At 37.4% G+C, this 27,928-nt stretch overlaps 2 protein-coding genes across 3 annotated transcripts in view; both read left to right on the forward strand.

The window, feature by feature from the left end:
- Positions 1-2,363, forward strand: part of LOC144652488 (uncharacterized) — an 81,007-nt gene extending 78,644 nt beyond the window's left edge. Inside the window, exons 24-25 of the mRNA XM_078512503.1 lie at positions 1-1,206; positions 1,965-2,363. The exon at positions 1-1,206 is cut by the window's left edge and continues 354 nt beyond it. Of these exons, the coding sequence (XP_078368629.1) occupies positions 1-1,206; positions 1,965-2,308 (1,550 nt within the window). The 3' untranslated portion in view covers positions 2,309-2,363. The remainder of the gene's footprint in view (positions 1,207-1,964) is intronic.
- A 3,377-nt stretch (positions 2,364-5,740) lies between these two features.
- On the forward strand, positions 5,741-27,543 carry LOC144652481 (uncharacterized). Of its 2 annotated transcripts, none has more exons than XM_078512493.1 (29): positions 5,741-5,781; positions 5,909-7,069; positions 7,370-7,449; positions 8,135-8,506; positions 9,236-9,472; positions 10,571-10,697; positions 11,639-11,710; positions 12,404-12,475; positions 12,917-12,988; positions 13,260-13,331; positions 13,580-13,651; positions 14,220-14,291; positions 14,647-14,718; positions 15,955-16,026; positions 16,648-16,719; positions 17,094-17,165; positions 17,502-17,573; positions 17,889-17,960; positions 18,208-18,276; positions 18,365-18,436; positions 19,773-19,844; positions 19,943-20,014; positions 20,175-20,246; positions 21,011-21,085; positions 21,346-21,420; positions 21,862-22,067; positions 24,463-24,588; positions 24,992-26,554; positions 27,143-27,543. In XM_078512493.1, exons 2-29 carry the CDS (start codon positions 6,900-6,902, stop codon positions 27,526-27,528), a joined length of 4,638 nt encoding a protein of 1,545 aa, XP_078368619.1. In that variant the 5' UTR covers positions 5,741-5,781; positions 5,909-6,899; the 3' UTR covers positions 27,529-27,543. The 2 variants fall into 2 exon arrangements, with proteins under 2 accessions (XP_078368619.1, XP_078368620.1); XM_078512494.1 differs by having other exon boundaries at positions 5,760-5,943; positions 6,965-7,069.
- The last annotated feature ends 385 nt before the right edge of the window (positions 27,544-27,928 follow it).

Consider the following 27,928-nt stretch of genomic DNA (forward strand, 5'->3'; position numbering starts at 1 on the left):
GCAGCGAAGAGTACTATAAACGATTCCAAACATGCAAAGAGTGCCCGTCAAGGTCGTGGATGGTAGGGCAGTTGACCATCACCACAGTTTTGTTGGTCATACTCGTTGTGGTCATCGTTTGGACAAGCATAAGGAAAAGCAAGCAGAGCAAACAGCGTCCTCCAGTAGACATTATTTTGGCCAGGTTGAAAATCATCATAGGATTTTACCAAGTCACATATGGTTTACTAGAAACGTTCTCTTTTGTGCAGTGGCCAGATTCCTTGGCTGCTATCTCAAAGTATTCAGAAATGCTACAACTGAATGTCTTTCAGATTGCTCCGTTACATTGCCTAATTCCAAAACTCAAAGTCGACGCTTTTGGAAGTTTGTTTGCCATTTTGGGGATGAACGCTTCAGCTGTAGTCTTCGCATTGGTAGCCTACTGGGTTAGAAAAATAAAGATCTTAGGAAATCACAAACTAAACAATGAATCCAAGGAGAGGAAAATTTCCCAGACCAAAGAACTGGTTTATAGAAACTTGTTTTTCTTCTTGTTTGTGACGTACCTCAGCACATGTTCTAAGACTGCAAATGTTCTCCCGCTCGCCTGCCGTGAGATCTGCTATGAAGAGAAAGGTGATATTTGCTTAAAGTACCTTAAATCTGACTTCACTGTTGAATGTCGCAATTCAAGTTACAAGCGTTTGGTCGTCGTTGCATATTGTGCAGTTGTCTACATCGTCGGCCTGCCATTGGCCGCCTACGTAGTTCTGTGGAAGAAACATGCAGAAATCAAGGTAACGGAAGACGAGTCAAGACCCCACCAAAACTTGAAAAGTGAACTAGCAGCAGGCATGCGGTTTCTCTGTGAGAATTACAACGCCAAATCGTGGTATTGGGAACTTGTGGAGACGCTCCGAAAACTCATCTTAACATCAGGTGTTATCCTTGTGGGAGGAGAGAGCAGGGCGTACGTTGGCTTAGCTTGTGTCGTTTCGGGACTCTATGGAATGTTCTTTGCATATGTAAGCCCAGTGGAAGACCGTTTTGAAAACAAATTGATGCTCATATCGCTTGCTGTTACTTTTGTCAATCTGGGCATTGGCGCTGTCAGTAAGATCCCCAAGGAAAATGTTCCAGCTTCGATTGACCCGTACGTGGACTCTGTTATGTTCAAGATACTGGTGATTGGAGCAAACACGCTGGTGATAGGCTTACTAGTTGGTAAGTGTTTGTAAAAACACGTTTGCATGTAACAAAGTGATTACGAGAAAAAAAACGTTTAAAACAACTGTCCCCAGCCAATCCTTAAAAAAGTCACTATATCGTCGGACTTGAAGGCAGCCACAACCAGTATAAGTTTGAAATACTTAATAGACCTTTTTCGCCTTGGCGGATTGTTTTCCCATCATGATCACTTGATCATGATGTTCTCTAGAGAACGTTCCTTCTATCCACATACACACGCGACTATTTGAAAATTTGAATGCAAGAATTCTCAAGAGTATCATCACATGGTCTGTAATGGGGCAACAGAACGCCCAAGCGAAAAAAGGTCTGTTAAGCTAGTACTTCATTTATTTAAAAGAATTCTTAATTAAAAATGGCTGTGGCAAAAAAAGTTTAAGAAAAAATACGTCTTCTTTGTCAGACAGAGCAAAATAATCTCTTTTAACAAAACAATACTTTTACATTTATTAAGTCCTTTTCACCTAAAAGTAAATTTGTCGGAAACAAAAAAGAGCAGTTTTCCAAAAAACAATAATTAAAAATTTATTTAAATCAAAGACAATCATTATGACATCCCTGGCATTTGCATCGACATTCGAATAAAGGAAATACGAGTGAGCGTACAATTCACTACGCTCCCACGAGATGTTCAGGTAGACATTTATTGGCATTCCATGGCAACAAAACCTGCTATGTGTTATATCTTTGTAGAAATATTAAAATATCTGTTGAATTCGACGCTTTTCTTTCAGTTCAGTACGCTGTCTACCTGTACCACTTCATAAAAGAATGGCGCAAGAATCCTACATGGTCCATGTCGTGTTGTCTGGCAATGCTGCTGCCACTGAATGACCTGCAGGGCGAACTACGAGGTTTGGCGGGAAGGAACGTCATGAGACAGCAGCTACAAAGTGGTAGGATCGGTATGCCATCTGTGGCGGGTGCTGTGAAGGACACTGGAGCTGTCGACTTTGAGCTTGAGGAGGAGGATGACGAGGCGTCAGAAAATGAGGACCAACATAGCAATAGTCATAGTCCGCGAATAGTTAGAAGCCTTGAAAATGTATCCACCAATGATCTCGATACTCCACTGTAAACAGGGACACACTAGCGAATAAGAAAACAACCTTATCCATGAAAATAGTCATCCCAGTGCATGTGTTTCTTTATCGCCCGACCATCCGAACCTAAAAAAGTGGATAAGCGATTCTTGCCAATTGTTTATACATCTTCTACACCTAGGACTTTCCCTGAACATCCCTGAATATCGACAGGTGATCGCGTAGGAGCAGAAAGTGGGGGGGAGGGATGGGGTGTGCGCCGGGAAAGTCATGCAAGAACGACAAGGATCACAAGACACCCCCGCGACCACGCCCACCGCATCCCAGGGGGCGGGGCCGGCCACGACGACAAAGGCCAGTTGAAGGATATGTATATGACTTTATTAAAGCCGCCATTTTGGATCTGCCAACCTGAATCGTACTGTAAATAACTGAAATTGATACAGTCCAAGCCAGTATGCTAATGGCATGTACAATAAAACAAATCGCATCATATAAAAATATAGAATTATGTTTAAAATGACGACATTAACCAGACATGCTTGTTATAATGACGTTGCCATGGCAACGTCGAAAATCATGGACACGTAGTTGAGAGATCACAGACACGTAGTTGACAGTTAAGAGGATAAGATTGTGCATTAATGCGAGTAAAATATATTGGTTAGAATTCCTTTGTTTGATCTGTCAGTGGAGAAGCGAAACTGGGGCGGTACATCTCATCTCTGCCCGGGTAGAGGGACACCTGTATTAAAGGGATGGAGATACTCATCGGAAAATTTGAATAAAACGCCCTCAAGAATACCGATACAGGCGTCGTTCAAGCTTTCTTATCCCTAAAATATGCCCTTTTTCATTTGTAATCAGTCTAGTCCCCAAACAGGCCTTGACGGCGCTTTTTAGTTCTTCTTGGGCAACCCTAAAAGAGACCATAGCGGCCTTAAATATTGGCACTCTGTACTGAACATTGTTAAGTGCCACCGTAAAATATACAAGTTCAATATGGACAGGAATACATAGGCTCTCCACACAGTACGTCTCGAGATATAGCTTTTAGCTCACTATCAACTATGCGCTGATCAGGTGCTTTATCTGCTGCTCTTTAAGTAATAAAAGATTTTTTTTTTCGAGCAAAGATGAAGATTGTTTATTTTATGGGTTACCAGCGCGTTTATGTTTAGACCGTCTAGACTGTTTTTTTTTTATTTCTTCTCGATCGGCAAGCCTAAACGAGACCATAGCGGCTTTAAATATTGGTACTCTGTACTTAACATTATAAAGTGCCACCGTAAAATATGGACAGGAATACATAGGTTCTCCACACAGTTCGCCCCGAGATATAGCTTTTAGCTCGCTATCAACTAAGCGCTGATCCGGTGCTTTTTAAGTAATAAAAGATCTGTCCTTTCGAGCAAATAAGAGTATTGTTTATTTTATGGGTTACCAGCACGTTTATGTTAAGGTTGTTGGCTTGAAACATGTCGACGAATAAATTGTTTGAGGTGATGTTGCACGAGACGATTTTTAACAGCGATTTTAAATAGCGATTTTTACCGAATGGTAATGAGGGAGTGATGATCGCGAACTGAGTGACGTCCCTCCATACCGCACATGACAGTAACGTGACAGAAGGTTAAACGCCATTCAGCACGTCCTTCCATACCTCATCCCAGGGCCCCCGGAAAAGACAAGGGGAACACATCCCTGGTGAAAAAAACCCACGACCGAAGCCCACAATGACCCCACAACCAAACGCAAATAGAGTGAGCCCGCGTACCAGCTACTCGCCACCCACTCATAGACGCCTCAAGACGCGCCAAAGGAATCCAAACCGAGACAAAGGACCAGGGAGGACGCGGGCCGAGAGGCCAACGAGCACCCACACGAAAGAAAGGCAAAAACCGAACGAAACCCACTCCCCCCCGCCACCCGCCCCCTCACCGCCGCCCCCCCCGCAAAGCAACAACGAAAAAGGACAGGCGGGGGCCTGAGAGACCCGACGGGACCAACGAATAAAATGAGATGTTTGGATAGAAAAAGCGAGGCGGCACTCACGAATACACCGAGGTGCTGAAGAGCCTTTGATTAATCCATGTTACTTATGTTGCACGAGTGGATTTTTAACGCAAGATTTAAAATTCTTACAACAATGTTGCAAGATTTGAATTTTTAACACGGCAATTTTGTGTTGAAAAGCGGCGATAAGAATCATCTCGTGTAACATATCTTTAACGAAGGACTTGTCCTAGTGAATAAAAAAACCTGTAAAGTACAGAGAGTACAGAGAGCATAAATTTTAATTACCTTAATTTTAAAATAGTCACTGAAGCTACCCTGCCAATTAATTAGCAAACCCTTTTCATTTAGATTTTTTTTTTCATGTTGAAGTTTTTTGCCAACCCTTAACTGATATTCTTCAATTGACCAATAGGTCATTTTTCGATAAATTAAAATTCTAGCTTGGCTTTGAGGCTCGGAGAAATAAAACAAACGTAATTAGTTATTCATCTCTCTACCTCGATGTGATACCTTTAGTTTTATAAGCCAAACTTGTAAAAGTCAGAATTTCAATTTATTGTAATTGGCCTATATTTTGCAAAAAAGGCGGGAACAAATTTATTGCAGTGGATTATTAAATTACCCAGTTGAGTCAGTCTTGCCTTGCATCAATTTAACTACGAAGGCGAATGTTGTTTGCATGGGAGTACTTTTGTTATTTTATGTTTAAATAATTTTGATTTTTATCTCTGGATGCAAAGAAAATATACTCAATGAACAGTATTTACGCCAGGCAGTTTCCCTGAGTCGAATAAACAATTTATTAAACGCCAATTTCAGCTGCCTGTTATTCACGTATATTTCAGCAATATTGAGGTGCGCTAATTATGTTGGCCATGAGTTACTATTTACTGCTGTGAATTGACTAAACTTTAATTAAAAGCTACAGCAGGTGAAAATTAGGCATAAGTTATTGCTTGTTACGCTTCTAAATAAGTGCATCTAGGAAAACACTATCACTTCTGTGTAATTTTTTTGCGGAATAAGAACTAGCCCAAGTTTATGGATCGATTTGTAATTAGGTTTTTCCCATCGCTCTTTTAACTAAGATTAGAAAACAAATACGAATTTTGCGTTCATGAATTTGTACATTGATATAACTGTAATTTTCAAAACACTAAAGAACAGTAGAATATCTCTATTTGGTTATGCGAAATGTTTAGCATTCGTCATATAGAATAGACTGCTTGAGACGCCATCTAAACACCACTTCTTATTTAATAAAGAATTGAAAGCATAATCACGAGCACGCAGCAAGCCGAGAGAGTAAATTAAAGTTTGTATTTATTTTACATATTTATTTTACTCCTTCAATTGTTTGCCACAGCTATGACAGGAAACGTCAGCTAATGACCTATTTTGGTAATAGCAGTGAGAGCGAGGCGCAAATAGTCGATCTAGATAGATCTAAAGCGTCTCTTAAAATGGTGCGGTGATTAACGGTGCGAAGGTGTAGTTATTTCGACATTATGCCACCTTAAAAATTAATTTCACGACAGGTTGTTAAAGTGCAGGTTTATGAATAATGACTGTCTTTAAGCAGCGTGGTTTTGACCGTTTTTCTTTCTTTAAATAAGGGCGAAGAGTGGATTATCATAAGCGCCTAAAAGAGGTAAGTTTATAACAGTTGGAGTTCCACAAATTAAACAAAACAGTTGAGATATAAGCATAAGGTCGAGCGAAGTACCTGAGCTTGTAATTATGCTAGCAAGCAATTTGCATTTAAGACATTTTTTTCTTTACGAGTATTTTAACCGCAATAGTTATAAAAATTGCTTAATTCACCCCGTTCAGGTGTAGAAAATCGATGATGCCTTTGAAGATAGAGAAACACTTTGTTACAAATTGAAGAATAATATTGTGCTTGGTTGTTCAACCAGTGGGTTGCTTTTTCTTATGCTAGACACGCAAATTACGCGTCTATATAATCATCCCTGCCAGACGTGGTGTGAATAAAGATAGACCATTACAGGTTATGCGTCTAGGAGAACTCAGTGTTTATTTTAAGAGTGCATCTTTAACGACACACACCGTAATGACATGTGTGCCGTCTGACGCTTGGTCTAATGCAGACAAGAAGACGCATTTGGCATTGCTTCTGAAGATTTTCTCTGTAGTTTCTGTGACCCTCGTATTAAAAAAACGAACGTAACGTATTTGCGAACAGAAAAAAAATGATGTTTTTCAAATTATAATGCAAAAAGGCAACTATAAGGCAACTCTCTCAATATATACCAATTCATGTTTAATTTTAATTTTTGTCATTTATCAAGGTAAATCCTCTTGTTCCTTTGATGAAATTGTTTTTAATGTAAATTAGTAGAAACTCATCCCAGCTCTCTTAGAAATCTGGGAATCTGCATGGTTGACTGTCGTTTTCTTTTCACTAATGTTTGGCTTAAAATAGCCTAAAATTGTAGGTTTTAAACAACAATCAATTAGACTACTCGCCCTCCTTTTCTACGAGCGATAGTCAACTCGGCTGTGCGTCGTTGACTATTTACTCAAAGTAAACGATGGCGAAGGTGGGAAGTCCAATTGTTTATTAGAATGCCATAAGCAATATATATGTTAAAAAGGATAAAATATGCGCTTATTGCAATAATGGTTCTTTTCACTCTGGTTTCCAACAGTGCAGGTCACAATTCGCTGTTAAGGTTGGTGCGGTTCTTCAGAGTAAAAAAAGAGCATTACATTACATTACAACCAGCGTGGAAATGTCAAAGGAAAGGTCTAAGGTCAAAAATAAGAGTTGCATTTTGTCGAATAGTTACTCATTATCTGTTGTTTCTATGGTTACCTAACGCTGTGAATTTGTATGTATTTGTGTCATCGAAAGAGAAAATGTTTACTTGTCATATAAATTAATCAAGCTTTCAAGTCGAGATCATCAAACGGTTATGCATTTCCCTACCCACTCTGTGCTGGTTATTATTCAATAACTTAAAATTAATTGATAAATATTAATATTTACGAAATTTAATTGTCCGCCACCTCATACCTTTAAAAATCTAAATTTGCAATCCATTAACTTGCAGAATGAAATTGATGCATAACATGTCACTTCTAATGCAAAGGACGCTGCTGGTTCTATTTGTATTTGCCGTGTATACAAAAGGTAGAATTTTAGTTTATCTCTTGGCCAATTTATATTTTGTCGTTCGTATTAGTCGCATTTGTTATTCGTGTATTTATTCGTTCATTGCCTTTTAGATAGTAGAAGTTGAAAAAAAAAATACCAAAGCGTAATAAGAATTTTTGTCTGTAAGCTTCCTTACTGGAGCAACCTTACCATTTTGCCCTCAATGAACTGTAAACTAACGGTACAGAAAAGCATGCAACAGGGACGGCGGAGCCGTGGGGGCGGGGGGTAAGCCCACCCCCCCCCACCCGAAAAAAAGACACGAGAAGAGCAAGCCCCCCACTTCAAGTCACTAGTCATCCCCCCTACCTGGAAAAATGCTCCGCCGTCCCTGTGCAATACGATGCTTCTTTTATAAATGAGAATCGCTTAGCCAAGATGGTATTTGGGCTGAGCGAAGTAATTAAAATACAGTTACAAAAAAAATTTCAGGAAATTTTGAATTATAATTACAAATTCGATACAATACCATGGACTAAAAGGAATGATCTCATTAGTTTCCGCATAAATAAAAATAACTTTCTCTTTTGACACTTTTTATTGCATTTCTTGGAGAGCCCAACACAATGAGACTGTAGTATAGTAAAAATATACTATTGTAATAATAGCCTTGTTTATAAAACGAAAATTAAATAAATGTTCCATTCTGCTTTCAATACAGGTGCGATTTCTGCACCATGTTCCTTCAAAGTTGAAGGCCCAAAGGGTACCATAAGTTTTCCTCGCTTGGGGAGTATAACTGACTGCAGTTGGCTGATTACAGCGCCACTTAACCACAGCATTTTCTTGACATTTGCCACATTTGAGTTATATTACAAAGCTGATATTCCCGGTGAACTGGACAAAGAAACAACTCGGCTACAAATCTGGGACGGCGAAGATGAGTATGCCACCTTACTCGGAAGTTTTCGTGGCACTAAAAGACCGTTTTCATTGCAATCAAGCGGTCGCAATCTTTTTCTTCGTCTTATTGTTGACCCAAATGCACCTCTTTGTAACTTTGAAGGATGTTACGTTTCCATGACTACCAAAGGTACAGTAAAAACTGTGCTTCTTTATGCTATCTGAAGTAGTAAGAGTTTTTATACATGTTAGTACTCAGATCTGTTTAGTAAGGTAATCATACTTGTCAAAAAATGTTTTTTCTACACTTGAGGGCATTTATGAAAATTGAAAAGGCATTTAAACCAGACAGGGTATAATTTCCAAGTAACATTGTGCTTACACTGTTTTGCTGAGCTAAGGGGGACTTGTGTCAAAGCTTCCTAGTTTTCAGTGAAATATTGGAAGTCAGTAATTAAAGTTGTAATTAAACAATAATTCCAAGCTTACACGGCGCATCCTTACTCCATTTGAGCTCAAAGTGGTCATATGTCCAAAGGGGTTACATGACACATTGAAATTTCAAACCATCAGGGCTAAATATTGGTGTAAATATTGGTGGTCACACTTGAATTCTCATTTTTATAAGCAAACAAAGTTTGCACAAGTTCTAATTCAGCTCACATGTCAGCTCTCGTTTTAAATAAAGACAGAAAAATGTCAAGAAAAGTACTAAGTGTAACAGATGTGCAAGGAAGGTACTGAAGTCGTTCAGTCTAAAATCTCGCAGAACGTAACATGCTTCGTTAGATCTTAAAAAAAAAAAAATTCTGGTGCCACCACACCTTATAAAAGTAATAAACTACTGCTCGTTAATTTTATTGAACTTTTATACTCGAATATAATTGTTGTGATTGTATGTTTGTCTCGTCTGTTTTAGAAAAACCCATATTAAAGATACCAGCTGCTGTTGTGAAAGCTCTTCCAGATTATTGGTTGTGGTGTTCAGCAGAGGGAACTCCGCCTGTATATATAGGAATAATGAAAAATGGCAACGTTTTAACAAATAGCACTGGGTATGCGATGGTCCGTGTTAATAACGAGGGTACGTACAGATGCGTTGCAAGTAATAAGGCAGGAATGGACTCCAAGGACATACAAGTCACTTTGTCGACAAGTAAGTTCGTCCTCATTTTACAGTGCGGCGCGCCTTACCGTGGCCACCCAACAAACGTTTTTACAAGAATGCTCTCGTAATATTATTATTGGTTTGACGAACACGCCTTCTTGCAAAGTTGAATACGATCAAATGGATACTTGTTACATCGAATGTATCAACAAAAGTCACAAAACGCAATAAAAACGTAAAACATAACAAGATGGCACTTATAAAAAAAGTTTGTTGGGTGGCCACGGTAAGGCGCGTCGCACTGTTATAGGCTATTCCCTGCTAAATAAAGGGTTTAAAGGTTAAGTCTACATACCAGCCTAGTGGCCCATCAGGCAGGAGCCTGTGCCGGTTTTCGTAACCCCCTGGAGGCAACCTCGTTCCCAGGGCTTTTCTCTTGGTAATTTGCAACGACGTTTGCTGGATTGGATGCTGGTTTGTTAAATAATGTAAGCTATTATATTTTGGCAGCAATGGATAGCGGGTTGTCGTATTATATTTAATATATTACTTCTTGCTCTTAAAACAAGTTTTTTAATATTTATATTCATCTCATAATAACATATGATAGACATCTTAGGTAAATAGTGTAATTTATCACCAGTTTTGAACGCAGGCTTGTCAAATTGGCTGACTTCAACATTCTTTTAACATTTGTTAAGGATTGTATTTAATACTAGATCACAAACAGCAGCAGCTATTCTATAAGTAACAAGTTCACTGGCTTTTTTCCTTTATCGTTTCATACATATATTTTGGGCTTAGGACGCCCCTTTTTTCCGTTTACCATCGAACGCCTTTCCTAATTTTGCGCATGTCGGTCGGTCGGGTAAAACTTTAAACCAAGAAAACGAAATGTGGTCACAATTTGAACATGGCGGCAAAAGAGAAAGAAAAGATCGATGATGTGGTTAAATCAGTCAAGAAAAGCGAGAACAAGCAAACAATCAACACCCTTTTGCGATCTGCGAGCATCTACGACTTTCCAGCAGCCGCTGGAATAGAAGGTCTCTTTTTTTGGGGGGGGGGGGGGGAGGCGCAAAATGTAGGTAGGTTAGACGTAAAAGAGGGGCGGCCTACCTAAAACTTGCTTTCTTCTTCTTACAGATTGTGACAAACAGTGTGTTGGTTATGGTCAATTAGCTGGTGGAAGGGCACATAATTACTTCGGCTGTCGGCTTACACCTTATCCTGACAACATTTTTAAGTGTGCGCCAACAATTTCCGCGGAAATGTAAGTTGGCTGAAAGTAAACTGTTTTATTGATAAGAGAACTACAGAGCGCTTTTCTTGTTAATTGTAAATAGTCAGAATTCAAATAATCTTTACGTAGTAGATAAAATATGAGCGGGAGATCTGTATGGGCGGTTACAATGGCGAGCCGATAGGCGAGCCATTGTAACGCCCATACAGTCGGACGACATTTTATTCTACTTGCGAAATGAAAACAATAAATTGAATGCAAAGTATTGTTATGCGAATCAGTAGAGATCTGTATCAAAAGTTAATGAATACTAATTAGCTGAGTAGGAGTCTGTATCAAAAGTTAATTCTATTGTTTGATTTGTATTGGGGTTACAGTTGTGTGCATGTGATCTGAATAGTGTGCTGGGATTGGTTTGCACCCTCATGAATAATTTATGAATTTTACAATAAATGTTACAGATGTCCGTACTTTTTAAGATAAAGCGTGCGTCTAGAACATTTGCAGAGCTCGTGTCGTCATTGGAAAAATTTCTCTTTTTGAGCCTTTAGTCAATTGGGAGCTATAATTGTGACACCAGGGGCCATTCTTTATATCTGATCCTCGGCTTTAATTCATTGCACTATCAAAGACACATTATTCATAAGACGCTCTCAATCCGGCGAGGGATTTACAACCTTTTCGGGAGTTCCCCCAACCTCCCCCGGGGTTTTTTTACCCCAAAAGCCCAAACATGTAATCGCATTAAAATGAGTTTCACTCTATACCTTCCTTTTATTGATTCGGTTGTAATATGATTTTTTTTAGAGAAGCTATTTGTGACAGGTATTATATTAAAGTTTCTTCATAGACTTTTCATGTAGCTTATAATTAAAGAAGTTCTTTTATAACAAGATCCAAAGGAGCAATTTTAATTCAGTTCAGGAAATTAAATTATGAAATCACACAATAACTCTTTTATTCCCTTTAAGGACTTTGAGAGAAAACAAGATTCGTGAAATACCAGAGAACAGCTTTCATAGTATGGGCAGCTTGAGAATATTGTACGTATAACAAAGAATAATTCTTAAATATCCTGTTAACGAAATACTGTTAATTAACTAATGCTAAAATCATTAACCTTGTGCACAACATTTTATATGCAGGGGAGGGAGAGGAGAGGTGCTCATGCAAAGCCTCGCCCCTTTTTACTTCAAGCCATAGTTAGTAGAGGGAGACTAACTATGTTCAAGAAGAAGCATCATTCTCAGCATTATATTTCAGATATGTCCAGGATTGAACGCTAATGAGATGCACGTTCCTCATGACAGGCATCACAAAGTGTCCTTATTAATAAAAATTCACCAAAACACACTAAATTTTGTCAAATATGAAGTAATATGGAAATGTCAAATAACACAGTCAAACATGAAGTACTCATTAAACAATACCTGCGTTCATTGTTATATTTGGGAATGGGGAGGGGGTGGGACATCGTCTCTTCCCCTGTACTTGAATCGAGTTGAACGTTCAAAAATTCCAAACCCGTAATTATTCTTCACTATTGCCCATAGCTTTGTTTTCATCGTTAACCAAACATGGTGTTTATGCAAAGAAACATATGGAAAGACTACACGTACCCATACTTTTCACTCTCTCCTCTTACTCATGTGACAGCCAGTACATTATTTATCGGGACTTGAGTGTGTTATGTGACAAACATGAAGGTTTTTTGGCGTACCTGATTTGTTTCATAGAGACCTTCGGTGGAATGAAATACGTACGCTCAATTCAGATGTCTTCCGAGATCTTAAAGAACTCAGAGAATTGTAAGTTAAAGGAAAACGTTATTCTCTATAGACCGATATGCTTTCAGGTAAATCAGAATACAAGATATTTTCCTGACAATGAAATTAATGTATTTTATTTTCCCTAAACTTCTTGAATTTTACATGAAGTATGCTGCCATTATTAACCTCTCTGAAGTTATTCGTCCATGGGAAGACTATGGAACTTTTTCTTATTCATGTTTCTGTCTTTTGTTGTAGTTGTGGACTTTGTTAGAATGATTCCACCCATTAACGCTTAATAGAGGTTTTTTTTTTAAATACTTACATATGCATGAGATGAATGTAAATAGCCCTGTTTCCTAATATTATATTAAGAACGCATTGTAACTAAATGAGAAAAAAGTAAAATAAAAGTTTCTTTATACATAACACAACTTTGAATAAATGTTTAATAAGCGTGCATATATTATCACCTTTCAGGTTGCTAGGAGTTAACAAAATCGAAGGCCTACCTGATGGTATTTTTCAAACACTGTCGAACTTACAGATCCTGTGAGTAACTTGGACACTTTTTCTGTTGCCATTCATTGCTATTTTTTTCATTACGTCTTTTTCTTTTCTTCTGCCAGTATGTCTAAGATATCATGCCCCGTTTATGTATTAAATGTCCGTTTAGTTTGCCACGAACATACTTAGGAAGAGGACAACATTTTGAATCCCCGACGAAATGGAACCCGCGACCTTCCGTTTGGTTTTGCTGTTAGTTGTCTTCTGCTTGAAGATTTCTTTTCTAATTAATTTGCAATTTTTTGTTTCCTTTCAGTGATATAAGTTCAAATCAAATAGAAATGCTCCCGAGAGGAATATTAGCAAATGTGATTACCCTTCAACGACTGTAAGCAAGTTGTTATTTAATACGTTATTTTGTAAGCCAGTTTTTTTTTTTCGTTTTGTTACTGTAAATCACCCCTAGATATAAAAGAATGGAGACAAGAATTAATTCTCTAGCAATGTTCCCTTATTGCAACAAAAGCCAATGCTGTTTGGTAAAGTAATTACATATTATTGTTAGTTAACGCAATTAAGGTATTTTCACTTTAAACGGAAGGAACTAATACACATATCGATTTTCAATTTTTTTAGCGACGCTAGCCTAAACAAGATTAACGAGCTTTACAATGAAACATTCAGGAATTTGTCGTCACTTGTGCGACTGTAAGTTATAAAAAATCACCAAGTTTACAATGGACATTAAGGATATTTATCTGATTTTGCAATTTACTTGTTAATAATATTCCCGGGCGACGTTGCAGGATTTTTTTAAATAAATAGATCTTTTAGATATTTCCTTGACATAGCAATATTCTGAACCTGAGACAATTAAATTAGATGATCTTTACATTCTTAACAATTTTTGAACTTGCCAAGTTTTTTCGTACTAATTTCGATTCAGTTAGACTTTACGTAAACACATATCATGGAAATTATTTTTGAGAAGAGCTTTGTTAGTTTTGTCAAGTTACAACTGCTTCGTTTACAATAATGATATTATTTGTAATCAAATCATACTGATTTTAATAAGTGGCTTTCTGATTCTGACCGTTATGAATTAAAATGTGAAAAGTACCATCCCTAATGAACAAATGATACTCTTCTGTGAATCTTTATAAACAGATCATAGAATTTCAAAAGTACTTGGCAACTAAGAACGTATAATAATATGTTATTGAAATCACACTTATATTAACTAATGCTCTTCCTTTGCCGCTGCTTTTTTTTTCAGAAACTTGGAAAGAAATAGAATTGCAAATCTTCCTGCTGGTGTTTTTGACAACCTAAAGTCCCTGTCGTATTTGTACGTATCACTTAATTGAAAGCTTCGAGTGATTCTTTAACGTATCGCCTCATGTTGTGAACTGGGCTTCTCCTCTTTATTTTTGTTTAGTGAGTTATTGAAAATAAAAATTAGGAAAAAATGGTTGGCGAGAGTAAACTAAAGACAAAGAAATGTGGTTCTTAACAAAGCCTTAGACATAATAATTGAGCTCAGCTACTTCTAATGAATAGTTTGGATTCCCAGTTTACGCAGCCACAAGCATCAAAAGTAGACTTTATTCAGCCATTTGGTTTGTTTTGTTTCTTTTTTTTTTTTTAATAAGTAAGGGACTTTATTGGGTTAGTTTCGCTTCATGATTTTGTCCTTCTCCCAGGAATTTACTTGGAAACAAGATAGAGATTCTGCCGCCTGGTGTTTTCAGAAATCTTAAGACATTAAAGACGCTGTAAGTTACTTTTAACCGTCGGACGTTCAAGCAAATTCACACCCCCACGGCTGACTCGTCCCCAGTCGTCTCTCATGCGAAAATTGCATGTTGAGCAGTCGACTCAAGACGGACTCAAAAGACGACTGGGGACGAGTCAGCCCCCACGGTGGTACAAAGCGCGAGGGGAATGGGTGAATTAAACCCCCTGTTTTTTCACTGAGCAGAAAGCTCTTTTTTTTCATCATCATCATCATCATCATTTATTTGCCACTTCAGAAATAAACATACAAATTAAAAGAAATTAAAAAGATAGGGCGAGGAGACCTCCAAGAAACCACAAGGCTTATGGGGGAGGCCACCTCGGGTTAGCAATAAGTTAGTAATTTCGCTGTGAATGTGCAGCTAGGCCAATTTCAGATTCATAAATAACTTATGTTTTGAATAAAAAAATATCATTTGTCTATAAAGAAAATGTTAAAGATTTGTCATTTTTAACTCGGAAAAGAGTTGTAGTGGGCGAAGTGAATTCACTCCTTCACTCCTTCACTCCATCACTCTTTCACTCGTTTCCTGTTAGACATATGCACGCAATGCGTGCAAGTGTTTTAATGCCTCTAGAGAATTAGACCTTTTCTCTGATACCTACATTTCTTGTTAAATTACATAAAATTAACATGCTTAGTCACCAACCGTTTTATTAATGTCAGTTTTCTTGAAATAATATTATGATATTTATTCAGCTATAAGCCGAGACCGTAAACCTTTGGTTTTTTAGAACCAGTTATAAAAAACTAACCCAAAACATTCAGCTAAAGATGAATTTATTTCATTACGATTTGGTGAAAAAAATCGCTCGACTTATAGCCAATGATATTATTATTATTGTTATTATTATTCGTTACCTTCAAATAACAAAAAGGAAAAATAAAAAGAAAGAAATCAATTTGCAACAGATGGGAACTCTATCTCTTGGCCTTTCGGTCTGCTCTCGATCAGTATTTGATGACAATCAAAGTGAAGTAAACAGAAGTTTGAAAAGTATAACATCATTTGTATTAGCAAACCTTTATTTGTCAGTTTGTTGTTTTCGATTCTTGTTTCATGATAACTTTTCCGAGTTTAGTGGCTTAGAGCCACTTTTAGTTATTTAAAATAGATTGTAACAGATTATAGTAAATAAATTAAAACATATTTTTAGCCAGAATTTATTTATAAATTCCCCTGTTTCAACCAGATCTCTTGGTGCGTTTTCAGGGAACTGGGAAGTAACAAAATCAAGGAATTACCAACAGGCGTATTTCAAGAAACAAATTTACTGAGACACCTGTAAGTTCCTATGTACTTTAAAGCTAAGAAATGCTTGTTGGTTGTATTTTGTTTTCCAGTCATACGCGTTTGCTGAACAAATAATAATGCTCTGCTTTCGTAAAGAGGAAACACATTGTTAAGTTGTAAGAGGTTTTCTCTGGCAAAGACACTGGCTGGAACATTACTTGTTTCAGTATTCAAGTTACTGACGCTATTGAATCATATAAATCTATTTCCCAAACTACTATCATCCAATAATTTACATTCGCCTTAGAAGGGCTAGCTCGCTATTCCCCGGATTAACAATTTCTACTTATGGGGACCGTTCGTTCACACCAAGACTCGAGAATTCACATCCGTTACCTGTTGGTAATGCACAGCTTAATTTCTATCTAGTATAACTTTTACTCTACTTGATTTTTTTAAATTTTTTTCTCCATTTTATAAATTCCTCAAATTTGATATTTTTGTAAGATTGTATACGCATTGTGGCTTTGAAACATGCGTCAAAATAACTGTTAACATTTACACTTATTTTCAGTTCAGGGAAGGGTTTTGAGACTCAGTATTGCACACGTGTAGCAACATGTAAAGCAAACAGAGTTATAGCCGACCATCTAAATTTTATCTTAAATTTAGGGACTTGGGTGTTAACTCAATAAAATATCTTGAAGCGGACGTCTTTCAAAAGATGACTCTTCTGGAAACACTGTAAGCGGCTTTTTTCTTGGTTTATTGTAATAAAAGCAAACAAACTGGTCAAAAGATGGATATTAATGTGTACTGTTTTAAACATACCAAGGCAATGTTATAAGTCCACTATGGAGATGCTAGGAACAATTAAGCATGTACCTACCTCCTAATAATAGAATAACCGATCTCTGGCGGACCAACTTAAGATTACATTACATGGTCAAAATCTCAATATCCTTTCACAAAATAATTCAGCTCAGGTAGTTAATAATTTGCTGCTTTTTATTAAGGTTATGCAATTACTCAAAGAAGCCTAATCTTTGAATTGTAAAATTACTTTAATAGATTTTGATGGGAACTAATCAAATAATGCTAATGCTTTCCTATTTCAGGAATCTGCGAATCAATGAAATTGGAAACATACCACGTGACAGCTTTAAGAATCTCAAGGAGCTAAGGCAATTGTAAGGATCATTAATATCCAGCACGAAGTAAAAGCATTCTATATTCATCCTGACAGGCAATTTTAGAGAGCCATAGAGAGTGCGTGTTTTTTAAGTGACTACCATATATCTGTTGTTGTTTATTTGTTTGTTTTGTTTCTGTGTGTGTATATTTGTTTATTTGTTTACATGTTTTGAGGATTTGATAAAAGTTTTATAAATCAGAAGTTTCATATAATGTCAATGTTACTGTCATAGTTTGTTTATGAGATAATGTTTGCCTTTTGCTTTGTATATAAAAGCGTCATCAAAGTTCTTTAACTCGTCCTGGCCTTTTAATACTCATCGTTCACTTAGGTATTTGATGACCAACAAGCTTGTTTTCCTTGAGGATGGACTTCTTCAAAGTAACACCAAGCTCGGAAAATTGTAAGTGCGTCATGAATCAAGGATATAGCGACCGTTTTTTTCAACAAAAGGGGTGTAAAGGTCGAAATGGTAATTAAAGGTATCGAATCCTGAGTTATATACAAAGTAAAGGATCGGATGCTATTTCATTATACAGGGAACTTTTGCCAGTTTACTCTAAAATGCACCAGCACTACTCACTTTCATCGAGTATTTAAACACTCGTTGTGTTTAAACACTCGTTGATACTGTTTAAAAACACTAGCAATTTACTTTCAAATATCATATCTTCGTATATCCTTCATTTAAACTTTTACTTATTTCTCTCCAAAACAGGGAACTAAGTGAAAACCAGTTAACGACAATTCCGGCGAACTTGATGGGTAACCTATCGTCTTTACTAACTCTGTGAGTAAAATATAATGGTAATTTTTTATATTCGTATGTATTTTAAACTTTCATATTTATTTTCGCTTCAATTCGTCTGTATCATTGCTTTGATCAAAATAGCCAAAATTAGCATTACCAAGCACGATCATAAACTGTAGTACATTTTATTTTAAGAGAGGTATTTAATTCAGTCATGCAGACACTGATATTCCATTTATTTGAACATTATTAGAGTTTTTAACGGGTATTCATTCTTTTTTGGCAGAACATTGGGAGATAATCAGTTGAAGGAAATTCCTCAACAAGTTGGTTCAATGAAAAACCTGCAACTACTGTGAGTTATGTGAAATATTTAGTTATCACCCAAAACGATAAATTCGTTTTATAACATTAGTAATTAAAGCGTAAAATTACTTTTACAGGGATCTATCAAGGAATAAAATTGAGCGCATTCCAGTCAGATTATTGGCCAAACTTAATCAGCTCAAACTGCTGTAAGTCATTTCGCAACATGTAGGTATATATGTGTTTGAAAGTGTTGACTCGAGCTTATGATAACATGTTCCAGCTAAAATTAATGCCTGACCATACTTAATTTTCCTGATGCTAGAGAGTAAAGAGGGAAAAGCCTTACTCACCAAAGACGTTGTACACTGAGTCATATATAAGCAGTCGCGGTCCTTCATAAGATAAATACGATATTACATATAAGAATTTCAAAACTTATTTCTGATGAAGTCTTATTTTCGCTTCTTGAATGCGTTAATTTTTGTTTTGTTTTATTCATTTCAGATCATTTGGAGAATATTTATTTTTACTTATGAGAGAACATGTATTCATTTGTGTACAAATCTCTTAATTGATAAAGTTATTACATTTAACGAACAATCAAGCCAAATCGAACGGTATCATATTTCGCACAAGTAATACTTATACAAACAGTCCTCTTGTTTGCATAAGAATATACTTCAGTCATATGCTATATAACTACTACTATATGGGTCTTGTCCTAAGGGCCGAATCGCACTAGCGGACAAGTTTTAAATGTCATAACATTTTTTACAAAAACAAATTGTCGCGACAAGTCAGAGACATTTTGAAGAAAACAAAAGGTGTAACTATTAGTACAATAGCTCTGCACGTGCTTCTGCCATCCCTGTACATTTCTCAGAACGGCCGTCTTGGGCAAACATCAAATATGCAGTACAACGCGGTAAAAAAATCTAAAACAATTGGCATTTAAAGTACGCGTTCTCTAATTCTAACATTTGGCCGAAACACTTCACTTATAAATATGCTTTGCCTCTCGCGAAAAGATTTTGCGGCTGGATTACGATAGTGAGAGCCACATCACGGTGCATACTAGCTATCCCAACAACTTTTGAGTGCGTGTTGTTTTTCGGTGCAATTTGGGCCAAACACAATAGCCAATCAACAACGTATTGTTATCTAGCATTACGAGGAGCATGGGAATGCGACTTGTCATGAAAAGTCCTGCCTTGAGGCAGGACTTCGGCCCCTTTGATGATTTGTCCGTTTTGACAAAATTTGCCCTTGTCCAACAAGTCGTTCGCACTTGTTTTTGCAATTGTTTGACAACATCTATCGCGCGTGCAACGCGAACCAATCATAAGACAACTGCTTCTTTGTTTTCCTGAAATGTTGGACAAGTTCTAGGTCTCAAAAAACGCACTCGCACTTGTTTTCTGTGACAAGTGACACGTTAATGATGAAATCAATCAATTGTTACAAAATTTGTCCGCTAGTGCGATTCGGCCCTAAGTTGATTTCGTGTATTAAATTTAATTGTTGCCTCGTGTGTTTTTACAGGACATTACAACGGAATAGGATTAGCTCCATATCAAGTCAGACTTTTGCGAACCTTACTGACCTGGAATACTTGTAAGCTAGAAATCATGCTCATTCTCTATTCGCAAAGAATCTTTCGACGTTTGGTATATAAACACAATGTGTATAAATTGGTCCATTTTATCTTTCAGACTGCTAAACAAAAACACCCTCAGTTCGATTCCTGATGAAGCTTTCTTAAATCTACGAAAACTTAAAATACTGTAAGTTTTTATTACATATCCATTCTTTGACATTTATATTTCTGGTTATATTTATGGTTGAAGGTTTTTTATTATTATTATAAATTTTTTCATGCAAATAACTTTTCCTACGGATTAGCACTATTTCCTCAGAGACGTAATATTTTGAAATGTCTTTCAGCATGCTCTCTGATAACAAAATAGTTTCCGTTGGAGACAAGGCATTTATAATTGGTAACTCCAGTTCGAGAATGTAAGTATCCCTATGTTGTTATTGTTCCTTTGTTTGTTTGTTTGTTTGTTTTGTTTGTTTGTTTGTTTTTTTTTTTGTTTTTTTTTTCCTTGGCTTGTGTTTAAAATTGCGATCTGGCCAGGCTACATAAAATGTTCTATTAAATAGATTTAGCCAAGCCTAAAAGCGGAGCTCCCCGGTAATTTACTTTGCCCTTTATTAAAATATCTAAATTCACTGACCGTAGGCATAAAAAATAGTTAATGAGCCCGCAGTCCAATAGAAAAACCATTTTTCGGTCAGTGGTCAACTTTATAAAAACGCGTTACCTCGATGAGTTATACACCTGAGCCCGCGATATGATCACGTGATACTGGTCAGCGGATACCTTGTATTGACAGCTGTCAATTGACCATAAATTGGATGCCCAGTAACAAATAGATGAGTGTTTATCTATTTCTGAAGTGCGCAACACCGTACGTACGCCGTACGCGCCCGCGAGCCATGCCGCTAGCCATGATGACCATGAAAACTCAAGTTCATGGTTTTCCTATTTCTGTGAATTTTCTATGGGTATGGGGCTCCGCTCTGCGGCCCTTCGGGCCGCTGTGGAGCTCCGCTAAAAATCCACCCGTACGTCCAACAGTCCATTTAAAAACTTAAGAAATGAATAATTATTTCCAATCTGTTCTTTCCCCAACTTACATGTATTATCGATAGCTGGCAATAACGGTTAACTCTAGATCTACAGCTACTAAAAGAGATGTTTAAATATATTTTATTAGATATTTGATACGCACAGCCTTGAAAACAGTGGAACTTGAGTCACTTGAGGGCCTCGGCGGTTTAAAAACGAAAATGCAAGTAATTTTCCATTTATATTGGCATATGTAGGGAGGTAGAATTATAATAAAATCTAAGCAACTCGTTCAATAACAAGTTTAAATCAAACTTATTGGGCTACTTGATTACATTCGTTAACCTATTCCACGGATACAGCAAATTCATATGTTTTTTGTCAAATTCTATTTTAGATGTTTTTTGTAGAAAATCAACGTTAGGTTAGTTTTTTTATATAAAAAACCGGCCATTTATCTTTTAACCAATGTTATTTTTGCAGAAGTATGAATGAAGGAGAAATAGGCTCATTGGCGTTTAAAGACAAGAATGGTTCTTCCCGTTGTAGCATTCATCTGTAAGTTGCCTGTGAATTTCTTAGATCATTTATGTTGTATAATTCATTTTTTTTCGCCGTTCTCTACACAATACAACGTAGAACGTGCAACGCATTCAGAGCACTAATTCGCTTTATAAAATGAGTTCCGTTTAAAAAATTAAAAGCACAGTGGAACTCTGAGAAAAAAGTCACACCTTTGAGATCTCTAAAACGGATGGGGACGCAGAAATTGTCGCCATGCTTTCAAACTACGGTCAAAAGCAATAACAGTGTACAATCTTTATAGTTGTTTGCATCCTTGTACGGTGTATATCATTTCTAAGCATTAAAATGCATAAGATAAAACTCAGGGAATCTTTTTTGTATTTTGAAAACAAGTTACTAAAATGGCGGACTTTTTTAAATGTGTGACGTTGTTTTTCGTGTTATGACCTCATATATTCTATTTTTTTTATCTAGGGGTGTTGGACAAAGCGAAGATGAATATGTCCAATTCGATGACATTGCGGAAAGTATGAAGCACGCATTACGCAGCGCCCTCCAGCAATCTGGTTTTGCAGGAACATCATTCCACGGTCCTTCTGTAACATTTCTGCCTTGTCCTACTGGAACATTTGTTAATTCTTCAGCGAAAGGCTATCCAGGCTGTCAAATGTGCCCTCCAGGTAAAAACATCGATGTAATGTTATATAATAGCCAGAAAATGAGGATACTTTGGATAAAATCTATCCATTACCATTTCCTCATTCATTCATTCATTCATTCATTCATTCATTCATTCATTCAGAACTTGGGCGTTATCCTTTAATCATTGACATAAAAACCTCAATCTTCAGCTATTGGCAAAGACTGAAGTATTGTTGTAATAACGTTTTGTTAAGTGAGGCATTTCAATATGCAACAACATCTACAACATTTTTTGATGTTGCAATTAACGAAGAAATGCATCAAGAAACAGAACCGATAACCCGGCAACACATCAAGAACGGTCGATTAACCATGAGGAAAACCCTCAGAAATAAGTATTCACAAAACTGGCTGGGCACCCAGAATAGTTCATCGTCAACTTCAAGAGAAAAATTTACACACAAGGAAGTTAAAAAGAGCTATGAATTTGAGAATTACCTAACAACAGTTAAAAACCCAGCGCACAGAATAAGCCTGACAAAGCTTAGATTAGGATGTCATACATTACGAATACAGACTGGAAAATATGAAAATAAAGGAGCATCAATCCCAGTAGAGCAAAGAACATGCTTGGTATGTAAAAAAAATTGCGTAGAAGACGAAAAGCATTTTTTGATGTGTTGCCAGGGATTTACAACCATAAGACATGAATTATGTTCTCACATTTCTAAGGTTGATGTAAGGTACATATATTTAAGTGAGAACGAGAGGATTAAGTACCTACTTAGAGCTGACAATGAACATACATCAAAAGTAGTAGGTAAATATATACATTCAATGTTTCAAAAAAGGAAAGAGCTTCTTAACTTACAAGCACAATGAACATTATAATTTATTTAATTTTTACATATATTGACATTATGAATTGTATAAGAATCAAATTTTTGTTATTTGTTAAATGTATTAGTAAATGTTAAAACCTTTGTTGTAAACAGACCAATACCTCCCTTTGGAGAGTAAGGCGCAATAAAGATATACTATTACTATTACTATTCATTCATTCATTCATTCATTCATTCATTCATTCATTCATTCATTCATTCATTCATTCATTCATTCATTCATTCATTCATTCATTCGTTTGTTCATTCTTTCTTTTCTTCGTTTGTTCGTTCGTTCACTAATTCATTCATTCATCCATTTATTTATTCATTCATTCATTCATTCGTTCGTTCATCTATCCAACTGTGTTTTCCTTTCTTCCTTCTGTTCCTTATCCTCTCATTCCAATAACAACCTTCGGGTTCGCCTCTGGAGTAAACGGCGGGGTCTATGATCTTATGTGAGACCCTTCCTGGCTATGCCATGCTGATGAGTCCTTACAAGGACGAAACAGCTGTCCATGGCTGCCACTCCACGGGTAATATGCTGTGCGCATGCGTACAGGTCTTGGCCGGGCCGTGGAGATGTGTCGTGTGACCATTGCATTCAGTGGTTTATTTTTGACATTTTTATGTCGTCACACATGCATCCCTATTAATTTAGTGGATCCACATCTCCTTGCGCATTGCCAAGACCGTTCTACAGTCCCAGCCACAGCTCCCATATGGTTCCATATGGAGCTGGGGTTTAAAGCAACCTTCGGGTTCGCCTCTAAAGTAAACGGCGGGGTCTATGATCTTATGTGAGACCCTTCCTGGCTATGCCATGCTGATAAGTCCTTACAAGAACCAAACAGCTGTAAATGGCTGCCACTCCACGGGCATAATAGGCTGTGCGCATGCGTACAGGTCTTGGCCGGGCAGTGGAGATGTGTCGTGTGACCATTGCATTCAGTGGTGTATTTCTGATATAGTTGCTGCAACATCAAACTAGCTCGAGGGCATTCAAATAAAAACTTCCAATCTCAACATGGCTCAACTCGGAAAGATAAAGAAGTGATACAATTGTGGAAACGTTTAAGCTACTTTCGAGCAAAGTTCTGAATATGCTTACATATAAGCACATTTTTGGACACTTAAAGAGTTATTTATTTGGACAAACTAAGTATTATGGTGTCATCATCATCACCATCATCATCCTTTCAGCACCTCTTGTTGGTGCATAACGCAGCAAGTATTATTGTTAAGCAAAGTGGAAATTGCACCAAATGATAAAACGGATATTGAATTTTAATTGGAAAATTACTTTTTCATCTGAAAATTGTACTTGATAGTATAAGTTCTATAATGTTATATTAGTAATATGGAAGAGAAGAACCTCCTTCTTTCGAAGAAATAAGGAATTCTTACTACTTTATTTTTCATTGAAATACTAATTTCCTTTACTCATTTACTAACTTATTTATTTGTTGATTGATTTATTGACAATTTATTAAACAGTTATTTATTTTATTTATGTATAACAAATGTTTTGATGCCTTCTTTTATTCAGGTGGTTATTACTCGGACACATTAGCATACGTCAGCGACCAATGTAAAAAGTGTCCAAATGGTACATTTGTTTCTCTTGATAACAGACCAGGAAAGCGAGCGAGTGACTGCGTGGCGTGCCCTCAAGGTTAGCGTACAAATGCATGTGCACTGATGAAGGTGCAAAACTACAGCTTTAACAACGAGTTTACTATCAGTCGGTCATGTTTTTACTCTCACATCGCGTCACAAAGTTAGCATGCAAAACAGTTGCGTTGTGTTGCAGTCCGCCATGTTTTTAATTAATTAATTTCAGTTGATAAATTTCTTCTCGATTTCAATTTAAACGGAAAGCCAAGCATTGTTCAGCTAAGTTGATCCCTTTCAAGTCGTTCCTAGGCTATTACGTCGCTGTACGTGGGCTTGTCACAATGGTTGTGTTTTTTGTTGTTTTTGCAATTGCTTAAATGTTTTCTCTCATATAATCGTTGCAAGCACTTATATCAATATCTAGGGGAAAAACATTATTCTGAAAAATTATCTTTTTACAGGAACAGATACCGACTCGTTTGCTGGATTCCGTGGTTGCAAATGCTTGACAGGATTTTATCGCACCCATTTATTCGAGAGCTGCCAGCCTTGTCAACAAGATGGTTTGCAGTGTGTAAATGACTATGCTACTCTAAAGCCAGGATTTTGGTGGCAATGGTACAATGACGTCTTTAAAGGTCTGTACCGCAACTTTACACTAAATCTTCGTTCATCTAATCCCTCTTTTGACTCACACGTTCTTGATTATCCATTCAACATGCCCAAGCCCTATGAATGCCCAAGAAAGGAATCGTGCCTCGGTGGCCTGAACTCTGGTTGCGAGGACGGCTATGAAGGTCCACTCTGCGAAGTGTGCAGCCGCGGATACTATAAACGATTTCAGACATGCAGAAAATGCCCGTCAAGGGCGTGGATGGCAGGGCAATTGACCATCACCGCAGTTTTGTTGGTTATACTCTTTGTGGTTGTCGTTTGGACTAGCATTCGGAAAAGCAAGCGAAGCAAACAACGTCCTCTGGTAGATATAATTTTGGCCAGGCTGAAAATCATCATAGGATTTTACCAAGTCACATTTGGATTACTGGAAGCTTTCGCGTTCGTACAATGGCCGGATTCCTTGGCCGTCATCTCAAAGTACTCGGAAATGCTGCAACTCAATGTCCTTCAGATTGCTCCATTGCATTGCCTTTTTCCTCAACTCAAAGTCGACGCGTTTGGAAGTTTGTTTGCCATTTTGGCGATGAACGGTACAGCTGTATTCTTTGCATTGGTAGCCTACTGGGTTAGGAAGTTTATGATCCTAAAAAATCACCAGCTCGACGACGAATCTAAACTCACACAAATTTCCAAGACCAAAGAACTGGTTTACAGAAACTTGTTTTTCTTCTTGTTTGTGACCTACCTTAGCACATGTTCTAAGACGGCAAATGTTCTGCCACTCGCCTGCCGTGAAATTTGTTATGACGATACAGGTGACTTCTGCTTCAAGTATCTTAAATCCGACTTCACTGTTGAATGTCGAAGTCCAAGATACAAGCGTTTAGTCGTTGTGGCATATTGTGCAATTGTGTACATCGTCTGCCTACCACTGGCCGCCTTCGTAGTTCTTTGGAGGAAACATAGAAACATCAAGGTAACGGAAGACGATTCAAGAAGACACCGCCAAAACACTAACAATGAGCTAGCAGCAGGCATACGTTTTCTTTGTGAGAATTACAACGCCAACTCGTGGTACTGGGAACTTGTCGAGACAGTCCGAAAAGTCATCTTAACATCAGGTCTGATCCTCGTGGGTGGAGAAAGCAGGGCATATGTTGGCTTAGCCTGTGTCGTCTCTGGACTCTATGGAATTTTCTTTGCATATGTAAGCCCAGTGGAAGACCGTTTTGAAAACAAGTTGATGCTTATATCCCTTGCTGTTACTTTTGTCAATCTGGGTATTGGCGCAGTCAGTAAGATCCCCAAGGAAAATGTCCCAGCATCAATTGACCCGTACGTGGACTCTGTTATGTTCAAGATGCTAGTGATTGGAGCAAACACGCTGGTGATAGGCTTACTAGTTGGTAAGTGTTTGTAAAAACACATTTGTGGGTAACCGTCAGACTTGGTTATGACAAATGTACACCCACCAATTCTTGACCATACAATCACTATGTACACGTCCGAATGGAAGTCATAAAACGCCAATATCAAGATAAACTGAAATGTTTAATACTAGAGCTACATTTTAATTGATTTGAATGAATACTGAATAAAAACAAATTATGATTTTTCTTAAAAAAACGTCAACGCCTTCGCTTCCAACAGGCATACCTTTGATGAGACAAAATTGCCTCTCCTAAATAGCAATTCATATTAAAAGCTATATTACAAAAGTTAAATCTATAGTCGGAAACCAAAACAATGCATCAGTTTTGCAAGAACAAATAGGTATTAATATTTTGATGTGTGACATCTTTACAGCCATTCCAACGAAGTAAGTACAAGTGAACGTACATAACACAATATAGCGTTCTCACAAGAAATGGGCACCGAGACAAGCACCCATTTATAGGTTTTCGTAGACAATAAACGCTTTTCCCCTTAGAAAATATGTTATATATTCTTGAAAACATAACAAACATATGATCTATACTACCTTGTAATTTCAGTCCAGTACGCTGTATATCTGTACCAATTTATAAAAGAATGGCGCAAGAATCCTACATGGTCCATGTCCTGTTGTCTGGCAATGCTGCTGCCACTGAATGATCTGCAGGGCGAACTACGAGGTTTGGCGGGAAGGAACATCATGAGAATGCAGCTTCAAAGTGGAAGGATTGGTATGCCATCTGTAGCGGGTGCTGTAAAGGACACTGGAGCTGTCGACTTTGAGCTTGAGGAGGGCGATGATGAAGCAACAGAAAATCAGGACCAACATAATAACAGCCACAGTCCACGAATACTTAGATGCCCTGAAAATGCGTCCATCAATGATGTCACCTTTTCCCCTCTTGTAGTTCATTTTCGACGGAACAAGAGTGATACTCCGCTATAAACGAACATGATAAAACACTACAATCCCGGAAAAGGTTGTAAAGGGACACTTCACTTTCTAATGTGAAAACGAAAATAGGCGATGATGAAGGCTTACAAACATTAATTATGCTACAGAGGTATCCCTGCCCCCAAACAGTGCTGACGTTTGTGAACTGTACAAGATCTCTGGGACGTGATTCACTTCTGACACGTAACATTGGAATGGGACAATCCATTGTAGTGCTGTTTTTTCAGATAACAGCAGATTTGGTCACGATCGTGTATCCATTCTTAGGCAATCCCAATTTTGCAACTCGCCGTTTTGCCTACCCAATTGTCAAAAAAAGGGAAGGAAAAAATTCATGGTCATTGCCTACTCTCTTTACTAGTGTCTTTATGATGACATCTTTCCTTTATTA

The sequence above is a fragment of the Oculina patagonica genome, chromosome 4, assembly GCF_052425735.1.
Source record: "Oculina patagonica isolate OP01 chromosome 4, crgOcupat, whole genome shotgun sequence".
Classification (NCBI taxonomy): Eukaryota; Metazoa; Cnidaria; class Anthozoa; order Scleractinia; family Oculinidae; genus Oculina; species Oculina patagonica.

Bases quoted from the DNA above. Each gene is read 5' to 3' on its own strand.
- LOC144652481 (XM_078512493.1), top strand. From the start codon at position 6,900: ATGTTAAAAAGGATAAAATATGCGCTTATTGCAATAATGGTTCTTTTC. The intron at 11,711-12,403 runs GTACGTATAACA...TTTGTTTCATAG, and splicing joins ATGGGCAGCTTGAGAATATT to AGACCTTCGGTGGAATGAAA. The intron at 14,292-14,646 runs GTACGTATCACT...TCCTTCTCCCAG, and splicing joins CTAAAGTCCCTGTCGTATTT to GAATTTACTTGGAAACAAGA.